Genomic DNA, 12,931 nt, shown 5'->3' with positions numbered 1-12,931 from the left:
ATCTGTCCTTAATGAGATAAACTAAATAAGCTTTTGGATTATGTTGATAGTATAAGAGAGTATAAAGGACAATTGAAATGGCCTATGGCTTCGCTATTGCATAGCTTTTGCATGTTGGATTGAAGAACAGTTTCCCTGGTTTATGCTTGTCATTACTTTATTATCTCTTACACCAGGAATAAGCTGATAGACCTACTTTATGGTGAAGCCATAAAATAATCCTGGTGTACATTTGGAGACTCACATAGCTTGCACAGGATGAATAGTTTGTAAAATCCATAAAGCTCTTTGTGAGTTGTAAGGATAACAGAATGCAATATGAGAGGTCTTATAAAGGCTATTGGGTCTTGTAATATATTGTATAAATCAAATATTGAATATTGCAGAACAAAGCTGGTTTGGATATATGTTAGCTATTTGATACCCAAGACTACTTATGTCTATTCACCTGAAGACATATTATCTTTATGCAATATAGTGATAAATTTGATTAAATTGGAAGTACAATATGTGCAGGGTATATTGCTTATTCCCAAGTAGAGCATGTTTTGGTATTGATTTTTTTAGTTCTTGTAAATTTCCCAATCTGATTGACTTTGCTATTACTCTGGTTTTGCATCTTGGGTCTAAGGCAAGTATGTGATAGTATAGGTAAGTTAGATTTGTGTGATAACATTTGTCGTGAAATCTGTCAAAACTAAAGACCTTGTGTAGTAGCTTCCTCAAAGCTTTGGTAAAGGGCCAGTAAAATTGATTTATACTTTTTCAATCTTCCAATCTGATAAAAGTAATAGTCATGGAATCTTTATTTCCTCTGTTGATTCTCAGTGAAAATTCAAATTTTGATTTCTTTTAATATTTATTTTTCTCTCTTGTATTGCTTTTATTTTCTTAAATGTGGACCCTTCAAGCATTCATCAAATTTAGTGATTAGATATCAAAACAAAGACAAAGATTATATTCCAAGTCATGTTCATGTAATGGTTATCGAAAATTTTGAAAGTGGTGGGAAATTATTTTTGATAAGGCAGTTAGGCACCCAGTTGCAATTAATATAATGTAAAATCACAAAATGTATTTTTTTAAATTCATTTTTGTCTCACCTGAAAGAAGTTTGGTAGAGGCCTAGTGATCACTTAAATATCCTTTAGGTCTGTTAATAGTCCGTTGGTCTGTTACAAAAATATTAAAGTTTTTGTTAAACTTCCTCTTAATTCTTTATTTCTGTACCAATTATGTTCACACATGGTACACATGATCTTTTGGTAATACCACATGAGTGTGTCAATGAGGATGATGGGGACACAAAGATCAATGCAGGGTTCCCACGGCCATGGAAAATCCTGGAAAAATTTGTGGTCCTGGAAAGTCAGGGAATTTGGAAAATTTGTGAAAAGTCATGGAAAAGTCATGGAATTGCATTTACCTCATGGCTATGGCAGCTTTCTGTTTTGTTGTGTCTCGCAAAGTTCTCTCATACTTAATTATATCCACTGGTGATATATGATTTGGGTGCTTAAACTATGGTTTCAAGGGTCAAATTATATATAAGGACAAGTTACAATGACACTCATTGGTCTTGTATGTTCAAAATTCCAAGATGGCTTCCATAAATGGAGTGCAAAATGTCTGATGTTACCTTTTTTTTTATAAAAGGACATAGTTTGTTCAATATCTGTCTGGGAAATATGAGTTTGGTGTCTAAACCATGGTTTAAATGGTCAAGTAATACACTAGGGTTAGTTACAAGACCAGTCATTTGTCTGTATGTTCAAAAATCCAAGATGACTTAGTGTTAGGGGTAGCAAGGTTGAAATAACATTTAGTAAAAAAAAGGTCTTTGTGAATACATGTATAACACAGCCACAATCCACATTCCTCACTCAAAATACTCATGGCCATGAATAAATTGATTGCTCCTGACATTAAATTCGGACAACCAGACTACAGAAAATTTCATCTTATTTGCAATGATATAAGATGCCAATCAGTCAATGTATTTTTAATATATGACATTTTGTAACCAGTTTTGCGTTCTCAGTTGTTTTGAGAGAATTTGAATTTCAAGTTTTGTACAATTTTACTCAACATTCATGGCAATTAGTTGACATATCAAGTCACAACTGATCAAGCACTCATACATTCAAAATGTTCTGAATCTCTTAGTTGTTTCAATTGTTATTTTAGCATCAAATAATGTGTCCTCTCTGGAAAAGTTACTTGAAAATGAAGTTTAATGAAATACCAAAATAGGCATCAAATGTCCAATTTTCAAGATATCCTCATTATTTTTGGAGCATATAGAGAAATACACTTACTAATGGAGCTGGTGTCCTCAAGTTATATCACAAATGGCCTTATTTTTGGTAATGTAGAGTGAAATGCAGCACTATGTTGAGAATTTTAGGATGAGGATGTCTTTGTTAGCCTTTTTTTCATGTCACCTTATTGTAAAACTTAAATGTCACTCTTTTGTAATAATTTGCTCATGTGTGACATACGTAAAGTGTTTCATCTTCGTATAATTCAGGGTTCCCTCAGAAATTTGAAAACAGAATTCCATGACTTTTATGTGGAAATTTTGTAGTAAAGGTGAATTCAGGATCCTGATTTCAATATGCTTGGAAAATTTGACATTTACATCTACAGTTGTATTGTATAGTTCACTTTTGTGACAAGATCTGCATGCTATGCTCTGAAAATTTGGAAATAGTTCATGGAAATCTGTCAGTTCAAGAAATTACATGAGTTCGTATTCAAGGCAATTTTGAATCTTGATGTTGGTGAAACGAAAATGGTAGTGTACCCTGGTCAGAAACAGACCATATACCAATGATATGTAGATGTACATGTCATGAGTAAGGTAAGTGGGTGGAATGGATTGCTGTGAGGGGAGGTTATGGAGGCCATCATAATGTGTCTGATTTTGGAAACCGTGCCAGAAAGCAAGTCATGGAAAGCAGCAATTTAGTCATGGAAAAGTCATGGAAAAGTCATGGAATGCTGTTTTCAAATTTCTGTGGGAACCCTGTCAATGAGAGGTCAAAAGATCAAATGAGATGAGGTCATGTCCATCATTTTTTAACTTTTTGTCTGTCCTTTTTTGAAGTTTTTGTGCAACTTCTTCTCATTTCCTTTATTTCTGCATCAATTTTGATCACACTTCATTCAAATGATCATTGGGTAATACCATGTGTGTTGTTGTGGATGATGGGATCAAAGGTCATGTAAGGGTCAAAAGGTTAAGTTTTTGTTCAAACTACTAATGTCTTTATCTCTGCATCAATTATGATTACACTTTGTACAAACAATCCTTTGGTAATAACACATTTGTGTTCATGAGGATGATGGGATCAAAGGTCATTTAAGGGTCAAATTGTCAAGTGTTTGTTCAAACTGCTCATTTCTTTATCTCTGCATAGATTGTGATTACACTTTGTACAAATAATCCTTTGGTAATGCCACATTTGTGTTCATGAGGATGATGGGGTCAAAGGTCATTTAGGGGTCAAAGGTTCAAATGATATGAGGTCATATCCATCATTTTTCAAGTTTTTGTTCAATTTGCTCTCACTTTATATCTGCATCAATTGTATTTATACTTGGTACAAATAATCATTTGGTAATACCACATACATGTTCATTAGGAAGATGAAATCAAAAGTCATCTAGGGATCAAAAGATCATTTTGCATGTTTTATTGATCACAAAATCAAGCAAGACTTGTGGTTTGTGAATCACCTTGTTTTTTGTATTTCATTTTCATTTAAATTATGGATTAATTCAAGTCCATTAAAATAAGTTGAGTATACAAAGAAAAAAATGAATATTGGAACATAATTTTTTTTGTGATTGCATGGACAGAATAAGCTAGACTACTATTAAAGGCGATGAAGAAACACAAAGCAGAAGAGTATTTATGTTGAAAGGATAAGTTTTCCTCTGCTGTATTGGCCACACAGAAATGTTCTTAGCACTAACAGAGCACTAACAGAAGTCCCAGTCACATCTTTTGGATTATGATGTCAAACTTTGATCGAAGATATTGCACGTTGTTGTGACATTAGGCAACGTGGCAGCATTACTGGTTGTAACAGGGCCTTTGTTATCGCTAACAACCTCACTTTGTGGACGGTACTTAACAAGTGTGTCCTTGAAAGGCGAAATGCTGAATAGTAAATTTGTTTCATGATGTTTAAATTTTTACCCTTTTCCAACATTCATTCTTCACACAGGCCCCAGTTTGCCCTTCTTGATGAGTGTACTAGTGCTGTAAGCATTGATGTTGAAGGAAAGATATTCCAAGCTGCAAAGGATGCTGGGATTATCATGTTGACAATAACACATAGACCATCGCTATGGTGAGATTTTCTTTATATATTAATTTCTCTATTTTTTTTATTCATTTTATTTGTTTTATCGGTGGTGTACTGATTAAACTGTCATTAAAGCTGGTCAAAAAAAAAATGACCAGGATAACCTGACTGGTAAGACGTGATTAACATAGTTGTGTGTTATAATTCAGTTGGTACGTGAAATTTGAAACTAAAAAGTGCAGTGTTTACATCTTTTATTTTTGTGGCAAGACATCAAACAATGTTTGACCATGGCAAGAGTACGGTATGTAGATTTTATATTTGCCTGTTCGTTTTTGTTTGTTTTTTGTATATAGGAAATACCACACTCATCTACTGCAGTTTGATGGGACTGGTAATTGGAGATTGGAAGAGCTAGACACAGCAGTACGACTCTCCTTAAATGAAGAGAAGCAACGTCTTGAATCACAGCTGTCTGGGATTCCACGCATGCAGGAAAGACTGAATGAGTTATGTGAGATCTTAGGGGAGGATTCCGTGCAGAGGACAGCGCCCTCTAAGGATAAGAAGAAGAATGGATGTGAATAAAATATGGGTATTGGAGAACAATCAATTGAGATGATGAGAGATGCCATTGATGAAGGTACAGAAGGCAATATGTTCATATTATTTGCCAAAGATAAGGAGAGAGTTAATAGAAAGAAAGACAGAGAGAAAAGCAAGACAGAGACAGCCGAACAGACAGAGAATGTAGGAAGTATAAGTGCATGATCACATAGTGATCAAAGATCAATTAAAATATGTGCAATGGATTGAGCAATCTAGGCACAGAGGATAGATAACATGTGAAATATGCTGCCATGGGAAAGTAATCCATTCATATTTTAGCATTCTGCTTCCCAAATTGTTAGTATTTATTGCCAGAGGCCAATGTTAAACAGGACTTCAGAATATTGGCCAATGGAAACAGAAAATAAATACAAGGGGTGAACTTATTTGTTCACTCAGTCTTTTGGGGCTTCTTTTTGTTTTGATGGGGGAGGGGGGTTCATATAAAAGGTTTCTAAAACAGCTCATTGCAGGTAAACAATTTTACATTTCTTTGAATATAGTCAGGATTATACAGTACACTCTGTATATTGAAAAAAATTTAAGAGCAACTGATGGTATGTCCTTGCTGCTGTAGGTTCCAAGTGCAGCTGTTCCATGATGGGAATTGATTTTGATACCCTAGCCAAACAAAGTGCGAAGGGGGTACATGTATAGGATTCAGTGTACAGTTGGGTGGGTGGTCAGTGGGTCTGTTGCAAATCTTGCGCATGAAATTTGGGTACAGATATGCAAGACACATTTTTGCATGTGTTGAAATTTTGTTGCCATGGTAATAAAATATATGGCAAAAATTATGTAAAAAAATCTTTTGCGATCAAACTATTTCATCAGTGTTCAGTGTTTTTTCTTTCACTTGTCAGAAATTGCATTGCCATGGTAACCACATATTCTAGCCAAACACCAAGGAAAACTCCTTGTGGATCAAACTGCTTTCTCAGTTTTTAACCAGGGCTCATGGAAGTTGGCAGAAGTATTCTTTTTGATGTGAAGACCTGCAAGATTTATTTTCTAATTGTGTTGAAAACTGCATTACCATAGTAATGCCATAGGGCAGAGGTATTAATCACCAGTGATATTTCTAATTTGTTTGTAAGCTATAGCATATGATTATATGAATACCATCCTCTTTTTGCAAGTGGTGTTAAATGTTTCATTGTAATTGTAATGATTTACAATTGAAAGAGCCCAAGATATAGCCAGTATTATTATATTTCAAGTCACCTGTATATATAGAGTTACACCGCCTAAGGATTACACTATTTACATGTATCACAAATAATAGAGTTTAAAATCCGTTAACCTATTGTATATCACATTAAATAGATTTGCCTTGGGGATATACAATATAGATACTGAGATAATGAAAAATGTGGATATGTGAGATAAAGAACAAGTGGAATAGTGAGAATAACTAGGGGAAAATGTTAAATGTTAAACTAAACATAACTGCAGCTTTAAATGCAACTGACTAGATGTAGCATAAAAAATATTCTGAAATAGTGTGTTCCAAATGAAAGGTTGTAAATGTATCAATGATGAATGACTGTTGATTTATGATTTAGTTGGAAGTGTTTTAATGTTTGAAATCTTTTATAAATATTATATTAATATTTTGCAATGGATTAATTGTTTATGTATGTTTTTTCATGTCATTATTGTAGTCAGCAGAATGTCAATCTCTCAATAGTTACTTTAAAAAAAAATGCGAAAGAGCAGAAAATTACTGAGTTGCCTATGTGAAGATGATAATCTTGATATGTTGAGTATTTTTATTCCACTTATCCAGCTAACTGGTCAGAGCAAATTCACAAACAAATTTGGTCTCTGTGATCATTATACCCATTTAGCTAAATTAGGATTTAGACTCAGGGGCCAATATTCTGAACCTAGGTTTAAATTAAACCCTGGTTAATAGTTGTGGTTTAACTATGGAGAGCCAATTTATGCACAAATCCCTAACAGTACACTTCCAATTTAACTCATATGACACTCAAATTGTTCATAATGGTCTGGGAATGATAACTGAAGTATTCTGAAGTATTTTTCTTTATTATGAAAGCAACAGGAAACAAAATAGTAAACATAAGATAAACAGATAAACAAATATAAACAAAATTTTTGGTGCCCCATAATTTTAGCACAGAGTCAGACCATGGTCTAAGTTAAACAGGACTGAAGAGTATGGGGCCATAAGTACATTTAGATTTTATACCTCCTTGAGCTTTAATTCAAATGGACCAATTGTTGTTTCTTTTTGTAATAGCCACCATTAATTATTATTTCATGTACCCTATCGTCAAAATAAACCACCATGTTTATTCTCGTTTATTAATGTTAATTTATCGTTATATATGAAATAGTTATATACAGTAGATTTATATTAAACATGCATATTTGCTCTACATGGATGATGTCTTCTGGATATGTGAGATAGTTGTTAAAACATGATATAGAGTGTGCTTGCTACATTCCAACTTTGATGCAGGGTGTCAAAGTACGATGTGCTCATAAATTGCCAATAAACCTTAAATTATTTATTTAGATAACTTGTGAACTTCTTATAGGTAGGCTGCAGAGCCCTTTGAAGTATATAGAAGGAGAAGACTTACTAATGTATGATACATTCTGAAAAGTGATCATTAGGTCTGGAAAAAAAATCAATGAATGCAGTCATCAATCAGTTTACCAACAATCAGCAAACGAAATACTACTTTTTACACTAATCAAATGTTTACCATATGTTGATTATTGATTTGTGACATTCAATTATCAAAAACACATTGCTATAATCTTTGATATTTGACAAAAAAATGCTAGATAATAAATGAAATTTATGCTAGATTCAGTAAATTCCAATCGTAGCAACTCTTTGAAGACATGGCAATGACAGCCAAGCCATTGACCATGCATCATTCAGCTGTGTTAATGTGCATGTTATAGGTGCTGTACTTGGACAATCAACTGAGTCAGCTTGCCCATTACATGTATGTGCGACCGCTGGTAGGTCATTTAATAAGTCAACTTGTATGTGATTTCTGATAATCTAAGAATTTTGATTATTTTCAAACTATTTGATTGTTTACACTGGCGAACGATTAAATGGCCCAAAGGGTATTCATCCCAGGCCTAGTGATCAGTTATAGAAGTTATTCTTAACACTCTCATACCGGGTAACCAAGATTTGTAGGAATAGAATTTTGCTCATATGAACAGCAAAGTGTTACCTTTTTGTTATTTTATGAAAGACAAATGTACCTTGCAAAGGAGTGCTTTTTAAAGGTTGTGTCAAATTAAAACCAGTGGAATACAAGGGTTTTTATAAAAACAAATAACATTTTTGTTGCAGTATGTTTTTGTGTGCAAATTATTATTTCTATATTGCATTATTTTGTGAAAATAATGAAACAGAAACTGTATAAGATATTTTGGATTTTTTTTTCATTCCTGCTTAAAACTATGAAAGTGTTAATCACTTGAAGATATATCTCACAATTTTAATTATTTTATTATTTTTTGTATGTGACTATCATCATAGTTGCATTAGAAGTATTAAACCATATCATGAATGGTCTAGCTATGCATTTTTGTGCAATTTTAACATACATTAATTTTATCTTTTATTATCTTTTAGCAATATGTTGTATTGAAAGAACTGATACTTGTATATTTCAGATATATACTTCATGCATTTGCTTCATGAACACTATTCATTAGATGTGTAAAGCACTTATCCAATTGTATGAAAATGGATAAAACAAATATCACTAGTATTGTGATATATGTATTTCTGTAATAAGTTAGTAATACTTAGTAATACATATTTCCTTTTCCTCTTGTACCAAAGATTGAAATATCTTGAGCTATAAATTAGTCATCTAAAATCTTGAGTTATTAGTAACACACATGAACTATTAAAGGCATCATATACATGTATTTATGTTTACATATTCAATGGACAGTACACAAGCTTTATGATGTGTGTGTGTACCTTATGTACTTATATACAATATGTGAAGGCAGTCTCGTTTTTCTCTTTCTGATTCTATTCTTTTTATGTGTGTTTTTACTTGCTGCAAAATGTACCATTAGTCTGCTAAGGGTGAGTCAATGTGAAATTATAGATGTCAATAATAATGAGAAGAATTCATATGTGACACTTATATTTTAGTATGTCGTCTTTTTTTTTCAAAGCAGATGTAATTTATCCATTGTGCGAATCATTCATTTTTATGTGGAGGCTATTTGATATAACTGCAACAAAATAAGGGAATAATGAACAATCAAAACAAAATTGTCATATAGACTTGGAGAAACAAGAGTAAATGCATGCATCAGAATGTCTCAATCATTGATTTCTCTTCAAGATATGCACAATTTCCTCAAATATTATTCATCCTCTAGGATAGCTGATGGTCGTAATATTCCAATGTAGCCTATTTTAGGAGACGTCATGCCGACAGAGCACAAATTCCCGAGCGTAGAGATTCAGAGAGTGGCCATATTGCTAAATCATGTAATGTAGTTTAATGATGTTGTGAAATCCCAAAATAGGAATGCATCGTCATGGTCTATCATTATCCAATCAGTGAAGTGCAGCTGTCGCATGCTCTTCTTTGTTCTAAAAGATGTACCGGTAAGCGTTTAAATGAGAGCTGCATTGAAGGGCTGCATATTGATTAACTTCTGCATGGTTTCAGAAAAATGGTAAAAGCCTGTATACTGTATATATGCTAATATTTCACCACTTGGTAGAGATATATCAAGATTTAATTTTGTTCCTTATTAGGTTTATTTACAAGTGGTGTATTGAAGTTTCTCATTTTGTTTTCATAAAGAGTCAGGACCCATGATCATGATTGGAATCTTGCTGGTGATATTAGATAAGCAAAATCAGCCAAAGTGAAATTATGAAAACTAATGCAGTATTTGATATAGGAATGACTTGACCTTCACAGTATCCTATGAATTTATTGGATTCACAATATAGTGCACCATCTATTGGTTGCCGTGAACAGGCCAAATGTCTATTTTCAGGGTCGTCATGTGCAAGCAGCGCACAGTGCTAGTGTACTGAATGTGACTGTGATGCTTCAAAAATGACAAGTGGAATGCCTCTGGCCGTCTCACCTGCATCACGCGGTTCAATATAGCAGCAGTGCTGACTTTGAACACTACTCTAACTCGCACAAGATGTTCAGTGATACATGGTTACTCTTATGTCCACTTTTTATGAACTAGACCAATAAACTTACAGAGATATGATGGTTATTCAACAAAAAAACCCAACATGGCCAAAGTTCATTGACCTTACATGACCTTTGACCTTGATCATGTGACCTGAAACTCGAACAGGATGTTCAGTGATACTTGATTACTCTTATGTACAAGTTTCATGAATCAGATCCATAAACTTTCAAAGTTATGATGGTAATTCAACAGATACACCCTATTCGGCCAAAGTTCATTGACCTTTGACCTTGGTCATGTGACCTGAAACGCGCACAGGATGTTCAGTGATACTTGATTACTCTAATGTCCAAGTTTAATGAACTAGACAAATAAACTTTCAAAGTTATGATGGTAATTCAACAGAAACCCCCGATTCGGCCAAAGTTCATTGACCCTAAATGACCTTTGACCTTAATCATGAGACCTGAAACTTGCACAAAATTTTCAGTGATGCATGATTACTATTATGTCCAAGTTTCATGAATCAGATCCATAAACTTTCAAAGTTATGATGGGAATTCAACAGATATCCCCAATTCGGCCAAAGTTCATTGACCCTAAATGACCTTTGACCTTGGTCATGTGACGTGAAACTCATGCAGGATGTTTAGTGATACTTGATTAAGCTTATGTCCAAGTTTCATGAACTAGGTCCATATATTTTCTAAGTTATGATGACATTTCAAAAACTTAACCTCAGGTTAAGATTTCGATGTTGATTCCTCCAACATGGTCTAAGTTCATTGACCCTAAATGACCTTTGACCTTGGTCATGTGACATGAAACTCTAATAGGATGTTCAGTAATACTTGATTAACCTTATGGCCAAGTTTTATTAACTAGGTCCATATACTTTCTAAGTTATGGCGTCATTTCAAAAACTTAACCTCAGGTTAAGATTTGATGTTGACGCCGCCGCCGCCGTCGCCGCCGCCGTCGCCGTCGGAAAAGCGGCGCCTATAGTCTCACTTTGCTTCGCAGGTGAGACAAAAACCAAATAGGAGGAATTCACCAGAAATTGTCTAAATTTAGAAACATGCAGGCAAATTTCTCTCCCACCTACTGAACCCTAGTAAACAACATATCCGGCTGAGCCGTGTCGACCAGCGCCAAATAATACACTTTTAGTGCTAGCGGGCGCAAGAGATGTCAACTTTTTCCCATGAGGCATTGTGAATTTCCACCCGTCCGCTGCAACCAGTAGATGGTGCACAGTATTTTTAATTCACCGAATTGATATCGGTCTACCATCTGCACTTATAATTGTATAATTATAACTTGTAATAAATGCTTTCCATTACTTTCATAAAAGTACCATTTCCTTCGAGACAAGATTTAAAGAATGAAACACTTAGAACAAGCTAGCTTTGATATGTGAAAACTAATATTTAAGAACAATTCAATGAAAGTTCGAGAAAAATTGAGCAAATAATAAGAAAGTTATGAGCATTTGAATGTTGACATCGCTATTATGTGGACATCCTCCCATTGGCAATACAACCAACATGTGTTATGTCACAGTTGTATATACAGTGTTTCCCACAGAGGAAACAGAAATTCAGTGTAATGCTTTGACACCATGATTTTGCTTAATGAGATTTATGAAATGAGATGTATGAAAAAGTATGCTTCCCCTCTTTCATTGAAGCCCATCTCAACGTTCAGAACAATGAGTTGAAACAATGGAAAGTGGATCCTCCAAATTTCCATTTGAACGAGCAAATAACAATTTTAAACTTCTCTGGTTTTTTAAGTTCATATCTTAAATATCAATTTTTTTCTCCTTTCACATGAAACCTTATGATTAAAACATGATTGATTCATGGTCGAGAAAAAGTTGCATGAAAACATGCCTGATTTCTACCCATTCAGGGGATCATTGAAAAACAAGCATACATGTATCTAATAAAGAAGCAGACAATGTGCTTACAGTGAATGTACATTTCATTGATGTACATCTCATGAAGCAATTTACGATTATGATGGCAAATAAGGTACACTGAATTCCGGTTTCCTTTTTTTTCTGAGATGCACTGTTTATACCATGGACAAAGAGTTTGTATTATCATAAAAATTATCAAAATTATATGTTTCGTGTATATTTTCAGTGTTCAAAGGGGCAGGTTGTACCTCTGTGACATCATAAATTTTGGTCGCATTGCCAATAGGAGGACCTCCATAGCAATAGTGATATTGACATTCAAATGCTAACTTTCTCATTGTTTGTTGAATTTTACTCAAACTTTTGTTGGTCTCAATCTTTGATTTTTCTGTTTTGATACAAGCTATTTTCTGTTTTCATACAAGCCAAAAGTCTCATTCTTTAAGTAAATTGCTTGGAAAGTTTTTTCTTTATCATTCACACATCTAAGATCATTCAGTCTATATGTAGATCCTCCACATGGTCACTAAGTGGGAATATTTATAGCGATTTATAAGTATTTTGAGGCCATTTGTTTACCCAATGAATGTTATCTATTCCTTTGTTTTGGGACTGCTTTCAAATTTCGGAAACCTTTATGGTGCAGTCATACAAAACCCTTGTCATTCGAAAAAAAAATGTTTGTTGCAATTTATCATCTCGATCTTCAATAACTGTTTATAATTACATCTAATTTATTCACATTTTTATGTTTCTGAACCAGCATTGTCATTTTGTTGTGTGAAGAGTTTGTGAATTAAAAAGCTTCAATTGCAAGCAGAATTAGTTTCAGTGTTTTTAAATTTTTTATTTCAGAGCAGACTTTTTTTTCCATATACTCTAGGTTTTATCT

General features: G+C 33.8%; 1 protein-coding gene across 1 annotated transcript in view; it reads left to right on the top strand.

Moving 5' to 3' along the window:
- Positions 1 to 6,893, top strand: part of LOC121410222 (ATP-binding cassette sub-family D member 2-like) — a 32,240-nt gene extending 25,347 nt beyond the window's left edge. Inside the window, exons 10-11 of the mRNA XM_041602159.1 lie at positions 4,236 to 4,361; positions 4,673 to 6,893. Of these exons, the coding sequence (XP_041458093.1) occupies positions 4,236 to 4,361; positions 4,673 to 4,904 (358 nt within the window). The 3' untranslated portion in view covers positions 4,905 to 6,893. The remainder of the gene's footprint in view (positions 1 to 4,235; positions 4,362 to 4,672) is intronic.
- The last annotated feature ends 6,038 nt before the right edge of the window (positions 6,894 to 12,931 follow it).

Source organism: Lytechinus variegatus, chromosome 3 (assembly GCF_018143015.1).
Source record: "Lytechinus variegatus isolate NC3 chromosome 3, Lvar_3.0, whole genome shotgun sequence".
In the NCBI taxonomy this organism is placed as follows: Eukaryota; Metazoa; Echinodermata; class Echinoidea; order Temnopleuroida; family Toxopneustidae; genus Lytechinus; species Lytechinus variegatus.
Note: the sequence above shows the minus strand (reverse complement) of the source record. Positions and strands in the feature narration are given on the sequence as shown.